This window comes from Phoenix dactylifera, chromosome 18 (assembly GCF_009389715.1).
Source record: "Phoenix dactylifera cultivar Barhee BC4 chromosome 18, palm_55x_up_171113_PBpolish2nd_filt_p, whole genome shotgun sequence".
Taxonomy (NCBI): domain Eukaryota; kingdom Viridiplantae; phylum Streptophyta; class Magnoliopsida; order Arecales; family Arecaceae; genus Phoenix; species Phoenix dactylifera.
In genome coordinates, this window is record NC_052409.1 from 3,825,894 (window position 1) to 3,842,320 (window position 16,427).

Genomic DNA, 16,427 nt, shown 5'->3' on the forward strand with positions numbered 1-16,427 from the left:
ACAAAAGAACGTAAATGATTCGAAGGAATGATTGTTCTAAGCAGCCAGTATAAAATGTAGTTAGCTGAAATAAAATAATACATTTTATAAAATATCTAAAATGATTGTTCTAACTTCTAAGATTATAGTATAAAGATTAACTGCTTCAGAACCCAAACTCAAATCTCTCACACTTCAGAGAGAGAAAATGCCTCTCTAAAAGAGATCCAGAAAGGAAGCTGCGTTGGAGCGGACATGGAGGGCTAGAGTTCTTGAGGCTTCGCTCTCTTCGGGATGAGAGGAAGTCTCTATGAACTCTTCTTGTCCTCCTCTATTTAGAACGGGGTTTGAGAGTTTGGAATCGAGTGGGTTAGAAACAAAAAAATGCAGTTCTACAAAAAAAGGTCTTGGATGAGATATTGAGAACTTCTAGCAATTTGGAGCTGCTGGGATTAGTTCAAATAGGATGAAAGAATTATTATTTATAAAATCCCATTAGAGATGTATATTACATAAAATTTCCGAAGTTTGAACTTTGAACTAACCCTGACAAGCTACGTGCTGGGTTTAAAACAAAAAATCACCTTATGAAATTTGAACTAGTCTTGCAGCTTGCAAAGGACAGTTAATAAAACCTTAGAAGAAATTTATATTTATATAAAAGTATTCATGCTAAACTTGAACTTAGTTTCTGCAAGTGGGAAACCTTAGACTAGTTCAAACATGTGGGAAAGCTTTTTTTTTTTTTTGTAAACATCTATTTGACATATATAATACGCAAAAGGCCCTGAACTCTTTTTTCATGGGTCCTGATTTCAGTTTGTGGTAGTTCCTGTTTGAGGGAGACCGGAGCTAGTTCAAATGTTACAGTACATTAGAAATTTAGATATGATCTCTCTCCCAATTAATCATTACAAACAAGTCCCTCACAAAGCCTGTAATAATAAATACATATTCAAATCCAGAAATTAAGTACACACTCAAATTTCAGATATTATGTGCATACTCAAATTCTAGATATTACCTGATTTATCAATATATTAACTCATAGCTATTAAATTTGCTCCACAATTTTGATGTTGCCCTTTGGCATTTGAGGTGCTGTATTTTATCCTATCTCCTTACCCATGGTGTCCTTTATCGTGACCGCATACATAGTTAATATAATTTAATATCGATATACGCTACGTGACTATCTCATAATCTTGAACATAATCTTATATGCACTCGTTACAATGCTCATGGCCACTATTATTTTATGGTATCAGTAAGACATGTGAAATTTAGATATAGTTTAAGTTCCGCCGTGAACAATAAATTACGGTCAAATTAATTTTTAAAGGATATTAAAATAGATATAGTTTAGTTTAGATATAGTTTAAGTTCCCACCCCAAAACTAAAAGACACCGAATCTTAGCACAAAGAGTCGAGCAAGTTTAGTTACGAGTTTCTATCAGAGAGCCCGGATTCGAAGGCAAGCCCTCATTGGCTCTGAAATCGGTGATTCCAGGCACCGGCTCCCATCGTTCTCTTGCTCCCCAGGGACAAGTTTCCCCTACGCGAGCTCGCCACGGCGATTCGAAACCCGAGGCCTCGCTCCCCCTTCGAAATAAATCACATAGAATAGAAAGGCTCCTTTTAACCCGCCGCCCCCTCCGGCGAAGCCGCCTCCCTTTTTGAGAGCTAAAAAGGAACGGAGCAAAAGAGGTATCGTCTTTTTTGATCTACCTTCTCCCGTCTATTGGAAGACGCGAAGCAGGCAAGAGGAGATATTCTTTATTGGACGGACGCGCTAGGGTTGCCGGCCGATGGCGACTAGGGTTTGGAGGAGCTCCATCCGGGATGGCCTGTTCAAGATGCTGAAGTCTGGGCCGGTTGGCGGAGGCTTCGCGCCGAGGCTGGCGAGCACCGCTGCCGGCATCGGAGGCGTCCCGAAGATCCCGCCATCGTCCAAGAAGGTATGAGCCTCTTTTTCTGATCAGCGTTTTATTTCTTTCATTAGATTGAACTCCGCTTTTTGTATCGGAAGTAATGGGGTTTCTTGATTAATGTTTGCTATAAAAAAAAGGTGTCTGATTCCTGGTCATAGTCAAAGCTAGGTTCTCTTCTTTGATCCTTGGATTCAAATGCTTTTGTAGTGGAAACAATGCTTGCTCACTGGAAGCAAATGCTTTTTTTTGGTTTTTCCTTTTTCCGATTCTTGGATTCACATTTGCGTTAGCTGATACATTTCAGACGTTGCTGTATCACGACTCAATTAGCAAATTGATTTTTTTTTAAAGATTTGGAAAAGTGTGCGGCTCCTTTTTTTAGGGTTGTTGTGTAGTCCTATTAATAAGAGAAAGCTATTCTAATATTTCTTTTGTGTAGGGAAGGTTATTAACTGGAACCATGATAGGGCTAGCAATAGCTGGAGGAGCTTACGTGAGTACGGCAGATGAAGCAACTTTTTGGTACATATTAAGATCTCAGAATGTATTCATGATGCTCTGTTGGTAGCTTCCTGCTTCATTTAGCTTGGCAGTATGCATTATATAATGCTTGAAAACTATTATGGGTATTTATTTACTCAAAACGTCAATTGGGACATGTTAGTCAGCACTGAACAAGCTTCTCAATGATGTGTATTATATTATGATTAAGAATATCAACAGCTCTATCTTAAAACCTTCATTGACATCTTTCAAAGCTTATCTGCTAGTGAGGCTTGTGAACAATAGGATTGGAACTTATAGAATTGTGGGTTTCTCTATGTTTGTGACGAAGTTCCTACCTTTAGATTTGGTTGTTCATCCACACTTATTTGTTTTGGTGTTGGATTTAACCTCTTGCACGTTTAGGTATGTCCAGAGTCTTTCCCCCTTTTTTTTTGTCTTCCCCGTTCCAAGTGTTCATATAAGGTTCATCTCACAGATTTTTGACATGAACTGTCATCTAATTTCTTCTTCTTTTTTTTTGTTGAAAGCTAAATAGACATTTGAAAAAAACAAACTCACTCACAGCATATATAGAACTCTCTCATATGCCACTTATATTTCTCTCTGTGTGTGTAAGAGATAGAGAAAGTCTAATTAACTGCCTAAGTCCTGTACTTAACTGTTTGTTGTTAAATATTTGATAACGATTGATTTAAGTCAGTGGCTCTCTCTTTATACAGCATATGGTTGAATCACTACACATGTATATGAATATAGACGTGTGTGTGTGTGTGTGTGATGGAGGAACCAAGTCGATACTGTGTTAGTGACTAATGAACTCTATAATATAGCCAAACCATCAAGGGTCAAAATCTTGGTTATGATTTCAGTTTTGTGTACCAACTGAGCTAGGTGAGTTTTAGTTTTGGTGCTCTGGCTCTAATTGCATCAGTTTTGCTTGAGTATTATGAAAACAACAAAATAACATCAATTAAATAAGGAAGGAAGAAAGTCGATAAATAGAATAAGTAGGAGGATGACAACATTTTAAGGTACAATTCTGTGAATATATTGTTTTGGTGGTTTCACATAAATATCCTCTTTTGAACTTATGTTCAGACTTCAGAGTGTACTGTATCATTGTACTTTTTGAACTTATGTTAATAGAAACGTCAGTACGGTTTCAACTCTAGGATAGTGAAGCCTAAATAAAAAAAAAATGGCTTTCCATCTAAATCTCTTTGCAAATCTTTTAAGAACTCCAAAATCTATTTTGAATTGAAAGAGAATGCTTCTTGACGCTGAACAAATGAAGAAACAACAAAATATTAAGTCACACATATTATACAGGAAAAGTTGGCCTTATAAGTTAGTTTCTGTGAAACTCTAAAACTATTCAGTGTCCAGCTCAACTAAGCTGGTTTTCTTTTATTATGGAATGCCAAACAAAAGGATCATGCATTAAGTCATATATCGACTGTTAGTGCTCTACCTTACAACTAAAACATATTCTGTTTTAGAGGGCTCACCTGTAACATGATAAGTATTTTGAAAACCTTTGCCAGAACGTCCAAACTACAAGTCTTTTCCTATCCTTTATCATGATTTCCATTTATGTTACCTCAGATATTTTCCTTCATGGTCTTTTAAAAGTGGTGTATGTAGCTGCATATGCAGATGCGTTCCCTAACTGCATTTCCTATATGCAGTTACTATATCCAGCAAAATCGAAGCTGCAGATGGGCCACATAGGTTGTTTGCATAGCATTCCACATGCAAGCACTTAGTCTTATCATTGTTCTAGCGGAGAAAAGGGTGATATGAAATCTTGTCACTGTGCTTGCAGTCCTCCAACATATAAGCCTTGCTTGCTTAGTTTCCATGTGTAGGAAGTGCTATCAAATAGAACCTAGATTATTCTGGAATCTTCCAGATCCAGGATTCTTTTGCAAAATATAGATGCTTATGTCTTTTTTGGCGTTCTTTGGATATTGCATGCTCTTAAGAAACCTTCATGCACTACTTTCCTGCAGGTGAGGCATTGAAAAGTTATTTGTACATGATAGATCCTATATTTACTTTCTGTATGCCTGTATTGTTAAGCTTCTTTTGCTGCAGATATTGTTCATATCTTAAGTATCTATGTATATATTAGGTAATTCTCTGTTTATCTGATTTATGATTCTTTACTCCTAATCTTGCAGCGGGTGGTTGTTCAAGGCTACAAAATTTTTGAACCCATTCTTTGCATTGCTAGATCCAGAGGTTGCTCATCGCTTGGCAGTTTCCGCTGCTTCTCATGGCCTTGTTCCTAGGGAAAAGAGACCTGACCCAGCAATACTGGGGTTGGAGGTTTGGGGGAGAAAATTTACAAATCCCATAGGTCTTGCTGCTGGTTTTGATAAAAACGCTGAGGCAGTTGAAGGCTTACTAGGACTAGGCTTTGGCTCTGTCGAAGTTGGCTCTGTTACTCCTATTCCCCAGGAGGGAAATCCTAAGCCTCGTATCTTCAGATTGCGCCAGGAGGGGTAAGCATGTATGTTGTGACTGAGTTTCTTAAAATATTAATTTACCATTAAACTGATTGCATTAGATAGTTTTATGATATTGAAGTGTGCATATCTAGTATTTGTTGGTATTTGATCTTTGAATTCATTTTTATATTCCATTAATCATTGAGGTGCTTAACATTGTTGGCAGTGCTATAATTAATCGATGTGGGTTCAATAGCGAAGGTATTGTGGTGGTTGCAAAGCGTCTTGGTGCCCAGCATGGTAAGAGGAAGATGGAAGAAACTTCGAGCTCGTTACCTTCATCAGGTGGTGAAGTAAAGCAGGGAGGAAAGGCAGGTCCTGGCATTTTGGGCGTTAATCTTGGCAAAAACAAGACAAGTGAAGATGCAGCTGCTGACTATGTTCAAGGAGTCCATACTTTATCTCAGTATGCTGACTACTTGGTATCTCATCAATCTGCTTCTAATATCATGATGCAAGGTTAATGATCTTTTGATCTGTAGTTATATGCCATTTCGTCTCATGCATGAGATGCCAGAAATTCATCACCACTGGTTCCAGTGAGTTCCTTTGGTTGGTTATAAGTGCTGGTAAAGTCATCTTTATGGCCAAAATGACCATAAGATGAGTTGCAGCAAATAAGGCTGCAATATGAATGCTTGAATTGCATGATATATGTGCTTCTATGGGGCAGTTACTGTCTCCTAAATAACATACTTAGAGTTCCAGTGACTTGTTACATGTGCAACCAAACATCAGATTGTAACTGCACTTCTATTGTAATTGTAGCAAAATGAAAACCTTGGCTACATGAAAACTCAGCTACTTTCAGCCAAACAGATCCCAAGGCTTTTGGCTATGCATATATGGATGTGTTTTTGAAGTAAGGAATATTGTAGTGAGACATGCCAGAATACTATGTTCTTTTTTATTTTTTATTGGCTGGCCAGCTTTCTAACTGCATTGGATGTAAGGGTAGCAATCTTGGTACTAGACCTCGTACCGGTGCCCAACTGGTACACCCAATAGTGAGTATCGGTATGGTACATACCTTGGTAGCGACACTTAAAACAGGAGGCGTACCTAATCTCAGTAGGTATGGTATGGTACATGCCATACCGGTTGGTACGGTCGAAGATCGCAAAGCTTGGTCACAAGGAATTTTGGCTGCTCGCTGTTTATTCATGTGGCTCGGATTGTTGAGGGCAGCCCAGATGTCTGTCATTCTAGATTTGTAAGACATATTCACAGTATAAGTTGCCTTCCTTTCTCTTTTGTTTCTTGGAGCTGTTGTCATGTCATGAGGGGTTCTAGCCTGTTGGAGGTTGGACTCTGCTCCCTTTATTTCTGCTACCTGCACTTTATATTTGTAGCCCCCTGTGGTACTGCACACCTTCCATAAAACACAAATACTTCAATTTCAGTTAAAAGTGCTCATTCATGTTCTTAAACAGATCTGGTGAAGTAATATATAGTTTATTATTTACCATGGCAGTAAAGGGGGAAAAAAATCAAATACTGCTTTCAAACCAGTGCAAGTTCGTACCCGAAATTCATAGTTGTAGAAATATGGCATTAGAATTTCCTGTGTTATTTCATCTTTGCTGGCACCATTCCAGTGCTGCTTTCATATCTAATAGTTTCTTGATTAGAAAAAAGGAGGAATATGTGATCACGTTCTGCACTCTTATATTCCACTAGTTGAATGAGCCTTGTCATCTCACTCAATGGTAGAGTATGACTGGAGCATTAATTCATGGCCATCTAAAGTTTGAGTTGGTGCCAGGGTGGGAGTCAAGTAAGCTCATCAACAAACTGTGCTCTTGATTTGACCTAACATTATATCATAATATTGGTGTTAGCTATAAATGATGAAATGTTATTTACTGCATTTGTTTGGTTCTCTTAGGTAAAAGCATGATTGCAATGACCATTTTTATTTGATTCATATGATATAAAGCTAACCTCATATTTATAGGGGAAGGCAACAAGGCAGTCATTGAACAAGACAAACCTTATTATAAGCTGTCCTTGAGTGAAAATTTTCAGTTATTTTGATTTCTATCTCTTATAAGTTACCAGTTAAATATTCCATATTGTTTTAAGTAATCTGCTTATGACATCTGACTGATTATGGACTATGTTTTCTAATTTTCAAAGTAGTTTTTTGAATTATGCTATGAATATTAATGATGGATTTTATTGTATTTCAAATCATATCATGTTTCAGGTCATAAATATCTCTTCACCAAACACTCCCGGGCTTCGCAAACTTCAGGGGAGAAAACAACTGAAAGATCTTGTTAAAAAGGTTTGGAACTTGGAGTTTTTTAAATGGCTGTTCTCCTCTGGTCCTCCCTGTTACTATTTTCTTTCGACTTGATAATTTAGTGTACTTTAGATGCCGTGTAATTGATTCTTTTGCGATTGACATATAGGTGCAAGCTGCTCGTGATGAGATGCAATGGGCAGAGGAGGGTCCACCACCATTGCTAGTGAAAATTGCACCTGACTTGTCTAAACAGGACCTTGATGATATTGCGGCGGTATATACTCAGATTATTCTTTTTCCCCCTCTTATACTTTCCTATGTTCTCATAATCTTCTTTTATGCTTTTCTAGGTTGCTCTTGCTCTCCACTTGGATGGGTTGGTAGGTTTCCTCACTATTTATCTTTGTGCCTTTGCTTTGCTACTTCGAGTTAATACTTCTCAATAAATCCTTTTAGCTGCATTTGTGCAGGCATTTTATTATTTGGTTTGGTTGTTGTTTTGGGTGGGGAAGGATAATTGCAGTGCTTTACTCAAGGATTGAAGTCCCGATATTGTTATCCATCATGGTTTAGTCTCAGGTTGGTATGGTATCAGGACAAACTGAAACAACCGTGAACAGCAAGAATGGAGAGACAAAATAATAAAAATTGACCTGGAGCACTAGGCCATCTAAAGTGTCTGGATCAAGGATTGTCGTGCCGGTATCGGAGTCCGTTCCAATCGGCTGGCAGCACGGTTCGGTGTGCCCCCGCGCAGTTCTGTGTCGGGCCCATACCGACACAATAGAGAGGGCGAGGAAAAGAGAGAGGAGGAAGGGAGAGGGAGAGGGAGAGGGAGGGAGGGCTGCCGGAGGCCTCCGAAGGGGCTCTGAAGGGCTGAAGCAGGGGCTTTGTCCTCCAAACCCCTATTTTGTTCAAAATTGGGGTCTATCGAGACTCCTTTTTTATTTTGAAAATTTTAAGTGAAATCAGAAACGAAATAGGGGTCTGGAACCATCATCTTTTCCTCTCTTTTCTTCTCTCTCTCCCCACACTTGCCGGTTTACCATTTTGAATGCCGGAACCCTTCTGGTCTGCCGCCGGCACGGCTCGATACGCCCTGAACAGGGCGGTTCAAGACGGTTCTGCATTACTTGGTCAGGATGCAACCATGTCAGTCCATCCCAGCCGGTGCCAACCTGGATGGTTAGGCCATCCTGGCCAATTAGAGAACCAGTGTCCCAGGTGCCATTCTCTCATTGGAATGGTATGATACTGGCAAGATGCAGCAGGTTGCATTACAACCCAAATCTCGTATTAGTGGAAGGTTTTTAAAAGTAAGATAATGCATTTCAAGGAAGCACTCTTTTCTTAGTTGTTGAATTTTTCAATTTATTTTGAGAATGCAAGGAACTTTGCTTAAATAAAAGGCGAAAAGTTGCTAGTCATGCATCTAAGCTCTAAATGCAACTTTTGCTATTCATTGCTCTTGCATAGTTCAAGGAATATGATTTGATTTATGAAGGTATCCCCCCTAGATTTGAGCCTTAGCCAACATGTATAATGGAACCCATGCATTTCTGGTCATCTTAACCATGTATCTGGGTACTGACCTCATGTATTGTGTTATTCCCATGTCATTTTATACAGCTTTGGAAATTCTGTACGTTGCCATAGTTATGCAAAGCAATAAATTTCATACATGTATTAGATATTAAAATTATTGTACATGTACATTATGCCAATCCTTTGCTTGTCCTAAAACTAGCTGATCCTATGTTTTGCTATTCCGGATAACCGTGATGGCTGCATTTGAATTTATTATGCATCATTATAAACAATGCTTCCTCAGATCATATCAAATACAACTGTTTCAAGACCAGATCCTGTAAGTAGACACCCATTAGCAGGAGAATCTGGTGGTTTAAGTGGGAAGCCTCTCTTTGATCTGTCCACCAACATTCTCAAGGAGATGTATATTCTTACTCGGGTATTAATCTTCATCCCATTTTACCGAACTGCATATAAATCTTTGGTACTGCACTCCCTTTTCTTTTCTTTACTTCAAACAACATCATTTCATATTCAGGATTTTTTCCTTGTTCTCTAGAATGATGTTTCCCACCCCTGGTCATTCTTCATTTTTTTGTTCACACTAATTTGTTGTTGTAATTTGACTTTGGAATACTTACATTTGCAGGGAAAAATTCCCCTTATAGGCTGTGGTGGCGTTAGCAGGTATTAGAACATGATAGTTAGTACTGATGTTGCTGGATGCTTGTTAAACAGATATTTATTACTATATTAAATGTTACCAAATACAGGGGTGAAGATGCATATAAAAAGATTCGAGCTGGAGCAACACTTGTTCAGCTTTACACAGCCTTTGCCTATGGTGGACCAGCGCTCATTCCCCAGATAAAGGTATCCATCGGAACAATTTTATTTTGTAACATTTTGAAGTAATGCTTTTAATGTATGCAAAAAGGCTGTAAAAGCTCAGCTGATCTTTTCTTAACCATAGTAGCGATCATATCATGATCACTCGGAATAGATTGTTCTGTTTCTTAAATATTTTATACTTTTAAGCTAATGTAGATAAGCTGTTTCCAATGTTTAACAAAAAATCCTCTCTAATGTGCTTCCTTTTGTATATCATTGCTTTCTTACTCCATTTCTCTGCATCTGCTGCATAGTCTTACTATTATGTATCCTCTTATTCTCTACTTCAGCCTTTCTCCTGGGAAGATCAAGTGTTAATTAACCATCAATATTTGCTCTAGTTCTTTTCCTTGTAAATTTGATTTGTATATGTTGTATTTGGACAATTTAAAGTCTTATTTTCTGGTAGATTGATAGTGGTCAGAATGTTTATAATGCTCTAAACCTGGGTAGCACCTCCTAACTTTTTGAAAGTCGAAATTGTTGGATGTGATAGCTCTTAAAAATTTGCTTCTGTGAACTATGATTGGTAGATGTTCAACTCTAGCAAGTGCTTTGCCCACTTTGTTAATTATGTGGGTGTCTTACCTGTTTGCGTCAATTTGAGGAGTGCAGTCTAAGATGCTTATAACGCCAACTTGTTTCATTTTAGAAAGGATGACCTTCTGTTAATTATGTCCACAAATGTGATGCTAATTGAGTATAAAAATTATATATATTGCAGATTATAGGCCTTTGAATTTGTTGTATTTTCAATAATAACGTCAGAGCTCAACTAGATTATGGTTTCAACATCCGAAATATTTGATAAATATTGATGTGTAAAACACTTCTGTAGGCAAAATACCGTGGGTTAATTTTACTGTTAAAAACTTTGTTATGATGTGACAAAAAGCTATACTCAAGTAGAATCCCTCCTAATTATATGTTACACCACTTTGAAGCAAACCAGTAGCAATGTCCAGAACAGGAGAATGACTTTTGAGTTTTAAATTTCTAAGGAAATGGAATTGCTCAAACTTTTAAAGGTAACCTGTATGTATTTTTCTTTTTCTTTTCTTTTTTTGAGGTTAGGAATTTAATTAAAATATTAGTAGCTAAAATAATCCCATGCCAGACTCCGATAAACTCTAACTTAAGTTATTATGTGAACTTGAAATAGTAGGCTCATGATAATCTTGATGGCCTGATACAGTGTGGTGTCATACAACACAAGTCAACTTGGTCCTAAATGGTCTCATATCAAAAAATATAAAGCATAATACATGTCACTATACAAGAGCTGACCACGCTGGTGAGTAGTTTTAGTGGATCTTTGATTCATCAAGTTGACTACTTTTCAAGCCTGTGCGGGTTACTACCCTGCAAAGTTGAGTCTGAATTTTATTTTATTCTATTCTATTCTATTTTTGAGTTTGATTAGTGATGGCACTAGTAGATTAAAGTCCTGCTAGCAGTACTTTTTATATGCTAGCATGGAAGGAAGGTCTAAAAATTGAATTTATGTATTTATTTCAAGATTTTTGCTTCAGTTCAATGCTGTTGCTTCTTGCACCGTTCTGCTATATCTTACTGGTCTAGACTGGACTTTCATTGAACCTGAGCTATTGTTTTCTCTTCATGTTAAAATATATCAAACTGTGAAGTCTGGATATATCAGGTGTTCAATCTTGATTCAGGATATGCTGTTGTGTTAATTTTTATGATATTTAAGAAGCTATTACAAAACAAGATGGTGATATTTTTTCCTTTTTTTCAGGCTGAGCTAGCAGAGTGCTTAGAGAGGGATGGTTTTAAATCTGTCCAGGAAGCAGTAGGTGCAGATTGCAGATGAAACATCCATAATTCCCAGGAGGCACTGGATGTCTCTAAAATGCGCCGTGCCAATGGCAAGTTGCTTTTCAATCTATTGATTTCCTTGAGCAAGTTAGCTCAGCTCATCTGTGAAAACACCCCAATTTACCCCATATGAGAATTCAAGATGCGGCTAGTTTTCTCTTAACATTGAGCGATTTCATCATGGGATTTTAAATTATATGTAAGTTTTGCTGCCTCTGTCTGCCCTCTCATCTCCATATTGGCTATGAAGTTTCGGTTGATACAGGTGGCTTCCTAAGGTGTTCTAGAAACCTGCAAGTGATTTGGAAATTTTAGGATTCTTTTATTACTCAAAAATATATAAGCACAAATGGTTTTGGGAGACGGACTTTTTCAATTTCTCAAAATAAAAAAAAAAAATCCTGTTGGCTTCCTTCCTCTTTCTTATTTTGTTGTTGGTTGGTGGAAAAGGATGGACATTATTTTACCCCTGATCTTTTTGTAAGCTGTGTTGTAAGCTTTTCAGATCCTACGATTTTATTTATCCTTGGTGCTCCCTTGACTGTGATGTTCACTTGTTGGTGTGATACATCATTTCAGTGCTTAAGTAATAACAAGGCCAAATTTTTATGTTTAATCTATCGCTAATGTGCTATCTATTGTTCAACTTGGAGAGAGATTTTTACTGAAATTGCATTGAGAAATGAAGAAATTTCTACCATACTATATAATCAGTTCTTTTATGCTCAACTAACCCTGTTGATCCAGAAAAGTGGGGTTTAATCAGCATAAAGTTGACCAAAGACTGAAGTAATACCGTCCTCTTTGATCTACTTTCAAGAGGTTTAAACGTGCGATCATCTTAAAACAAGAACTTGCCAATGCTGGTTTTTGAAAGGATTTAAGAAATATTTAGCACTATAAGAATTGAATCATCCACTTCAGAGCAGGAACCTGTAAATCATTCTGAAGAATTGGCACCAGATCATAACTGATGAACTTCTGATGCATCAGATAATGGGTCATTTGTCTTGATAACGCTCAAATAGAATGAGCAATTTTGAAATCCATATACCATTTTTAGTTGATTATCGCATGTAAGAATTTTGACAAGAGATACTAACCATAATAATGCCTGTATTTCTATAGAAGTTCTGAATCCTATATTTTTTTTTCGCATGAACTATTATATATTTCTATGTGAGAAATTGGTCAAAATATGTCATTGGGTATACCCCTAAAACCTTCAGTCTTCACGTCTGACGCAGTAGGTCATATAACCTTTTCAGTATCTCTTATCACAGAATAGCAGGCAGCATGCCATGCAGCTGTTATGTGCATCCTGCTGAGAACTTTTATGCAGTTGTAAGAAGTATGCACTCATTTCTTGAGTTGTATTTTAACTCTTCAGAGACCCAACAATTTTTTTTACATTCTCTACCTGACCTCATAGGGTGAATGAATCATAAGACGCTCTCAGAACAAATTAGCTTATGCCCTGCCAAATATTGATATTATATTGATATTAGAAACAAAAAACTGTTTCATTATATCAGGCATGGTTACATGTAACATTTGCCAAGAAACCATCAATGCAGGCAAAGGAAGTACTAGATTAGGAGAGCTTTTGAAAGCTCTTCTTCATTTGATATCAAACACCCTATCGTTCTAGCCGCTATCGTTTTTCGAAATGCCATTTAGACTTTCAGTCTATTTATCGGGATTTCTACAATATTTTCCTGTATGAACGTTCAGATTGCACCCAGAGTATTAAGAAGCCATTTGAAGTTCTGAAATCTTTGATAAAAATTAGAGCAATGTATCAGCTTCGGGCACCTCTTCTCCTTCATCTTGCAGATGTCCTTCTTGATTATATGCTATCCAAATCTCGCCTAAATTCATAGTCAAGTTACAGTTCAGGCAACCAAACTTTCCAAGTTAAGATGTTCAACGGTCATACAACTCGGCCCATATTGTTTCTCCTATATTTGATGAAAGAATTTCTATCTAGCCCTACGTACCATACACATAGATATCGATTAATTATTCTTGGTACCCACACAAGGCTGGCGATGCAGGACGGCTGCGGGAAAGAGCGGAAAAGAAGAAGAAGGGAAGGAAAGAGAAGAGAGGAGGAGGAAGAAGAATATGAGAAAGATGAGTTTTTTATTCAATCATACATTAACCCTAATCAAGAGCATAGACCTATAGTTATAGGGTCACAAATTAACAAAGACCCCACAAATAAAATAATTTCATTAAAATCCTAAAATGACAATATACAAACAAACTTAATCATAAAATAAAATAACATGAAATCAAATCAATCCAGCCACAACGAAAATGGCTGGACCATCCTCCGGTAGTGGTGTCCGCACCAATTGGTCTTGGAGCAAAGATTGTATGCAGGTATTCCTTGAAAGTTTAATGTCTGGAGCCATATATCGTTATGGTAACTTTGAAATATACTTATCTGTGCGGATAGCCTTACCAGATCGAGGTGGTTGACTTATGCATGCATTTATCTTTATATGCCTGCATGCATGTCCAAGTGTCCGAACGACTTACAGGTGTGTGTAGTTCCCATTTCTCACTATAATTGTTGTTGTTAAGAGGTAGAAGGCTCAATGCAGTACGGTATTCAACTCTTTGGGAAGTGGTTTCGTAGTAGAACTGGAGATGATAGGCAACTGAATGTGGTTCATCCTAACGTAAACTAGGGACTGAGTTCTTAAAACGAAGAACTTAACAAGGTAATATCCTTGCTTGGTTCTTTCAGTCACGGAGTGTTTCTTTTGTGCATATTATATATAGACGAAGAATCTCAAACTTGAAATGATGGCCACCGGAGTCGGTGATAGACATACCTATAATAAGCTCTGATACAATATTCTTTCATGCCGTTTGTTGTCACCAGCTATTTGAATATATTGTACGACATTCTTCATATTATAGTGTTAACATCATGCATGTCTCCACCCAAAAATTTGTGCAGGCATGTCACATCAGAGTTATGTAATGCCTATGCCTTTCTATAAGGTCTTGATGGTTGTCTTTGTTGGTGTATGCCATTGTTCATTATTGTTCACTAGCTGTGCCTTGGCAAGATTAAATGAGGTCAGGATCAAGGAGCGAGGTTTCAAGTTTCTTAAGATTTGAGTTGGTGGATTCTGCAATATAATATTGTTGGTAGTCTCTGCATAGTTTTTGTTGCTGGCTGGGACGACAGCCTTAGGCTTAATATAGATTCTTCAGCGATTGTTCTCCCCGATAAACACCTTTTTCTCTTCCCCGTCCCTATCTCACTCTCTTATGCCATTCGTCCATACTTGACATGAAGTTAAAGAACCCCTGCCGTCTTGTATTTTAGTTAACTAAATCCTAACAGTTGTTCTCGAGTCTATTTCATGACATCTTATGCCGTTCAAGAAGACAAAATGCTCTCTCTCGTATCAATTTAGTTGCCTATATAGTATTGATCGTACCAGAAAGATTCCCATACCAGCACTTTTAAACAAATCTTATGGCTTTTTTTTTTTTTTTTTTTTTTTTTTGGGCACCGACACACACCATTCGAGCATGGGTGCACCCATTACAACCCGACAAAAAGAGACGACGAAGAGAAGGAGGGAGCAGCCGCAGAGCATTCTCAAAAAAAATTCTTCCGAGTGATGCACGGCATAAAAGGTAACTCAGTCGGCAGCACTATCAGCTTTCCGAAAAATACGGATAGCTCGAAAAGTGACAAGCCCTCCGTTTTGTGAATAACCTTGACGACATGAATAACTGAAGTTGGCAGCATTCGAGGGGGCCTGCATGGCGAGATTAACGAAACCCTCCCATGGGTGTCCATAAGCCTAACCACAAGCGGCGAAACTAATTAGCATTCCAATGCGGTAGTGCTCGCCGGTGGTGCGGTTGGGATGGGAGGGGAGATTTATATTATCCCGGGTCAGTCATCATTGGAAGTCCCTTTTTTTTTAAACCATTTGTATTTGATACACAATTTTTTACACCGAAAGGATTGGATTTTAAGGGGGTTGAAAGCAACATAGAGTGTATGATTGGTACTAAAATTGTAATTGAAGTCTCTGGCTTTTTCATTGCATTCATGGCTATAGCAGCCTCTTTTATTTGAGCGGTTCATGAGATTAGTTATCTAACCACCATGCTCCTAAGTGGCTTCTGAATGCTTTCCAACTCCACTCGTTTCCCTTTCAATAATAATCATCATAATAATAATAACTCCTTCGTGGGAACGCCCTCTCAAGGACCTTCATTAGAATTGGAAATGCTTGTTATGTCCTCAAAAGTACCTTCAACTGTAAAATTGTGATATATTTCAATACATCGGCCCGTATGTTAGCAAAAATGAGTTATTGATTTAAAAAAAAAAAAAAAGCCTATAACGGGCCATAACCTCGTTTTCGTAACAGGGGCTGAAATTAAAAATATATAAAAATGGTAGTCTAATGCCGGACAGTAGGGAAAAGAGGAACAAAAAGAGAATGAGAGAAGAGAAAGGAGAGGATAGGAAAAAGAGAGATGAATGGGAAGAAGGAAACTAGGCTTCACACCTAGCTCTTGCTCTTGGCTTCACACCAGGGCAAAAAGAAAGAGAATCAATTTCCTATTCATCATAGTATAATCCTATGGTCCATCATATTTATCGACCTAGAAAATATAAAAATTCCTAAAAAAAAATTAGTCTCACTAAAGACTCTCAAAATAACGAAATACTAAAAATAAGTCCTAAAAGCTGTCAAATAACAAAATACTCTAATAAACCCAAATAACATAAAATCACTTCCAAAATAAAATCAAACTAAATCCGAGTGACGGTTGATCTATCACTCGTGTCCGCACCATAGTCTTTTAGATATAAAAAAAATAGTGCAAGCATGCGATAAAATCTAAGTGATAAGAGCTCAAATAGACGTGGTTAAAAATAGACAAGGTAATAATTCAAATAAAAAACATGAATATTCAAGAAACACACACCTATA

The 16,427-nt window shown here is 37.6% G+C and overlaps 1 protein-coding gene across 1 annotated transcript; it reads left to right on the forward strand.

Moving 5' to 3' along the window:
* Positions 1-1,406: 1,406 nt before the first annotated feature.
* LOC103722224 (dihydroorotate dehydrogenase (quinone), mitochondrial) lies at positions 1,407-11,965 on the forward strand. The gene is made up of 11 exons (XM_008812701.4): positions 1,407-1,938; positions 2,351-2,433; positions 4,602-4,925; positions 5,098-5,353; positions 7,141-7,221; positions 7,349-7,456; positions 7,533-7,562; positions 9,014-9,151; positions 9,362-9,399; positions 9,486-9,585; positions 11,363-11,965. The coding sequence occupies exons 1-11, from the start codon at positions 1,789-1,791 to the stop codon at positions 11,435-11,437; spliced, it is 1,383 nt and encodes a 460-aa protein (XP_008810923.1). The 5' UTR covers positions 1,407-1,788; the 3' UTR covers positions 11,438-11,965.
* The last annotated feature ends 4,462 nt before the right edge of the window (positions 11,966-16,427 follow it).

Coding starts and splice junctions, on each gene's coding strand:
- LOC103722224 (XM_008812701.4), top strand. CDS start 1,789: ATGGCGACTAGGGTTTGGAGGAGCTCCATCCGGGATGGCCTGTTCAAG. Junction 2,434..4,601: donor GCAGATGAAGCAACTTTTTG/GTACATATTAAG, acceptor CTAATCTTGCAG/CGGGTGGTTGTTCAAGGCTA. Junction 7,457..7,532: donor ACCTTGATGATATTGCGGCG/GTATATACTCAG, acceptor ATGCTTTTCTAG/GTTGCTCTTGCTCTCCACTT.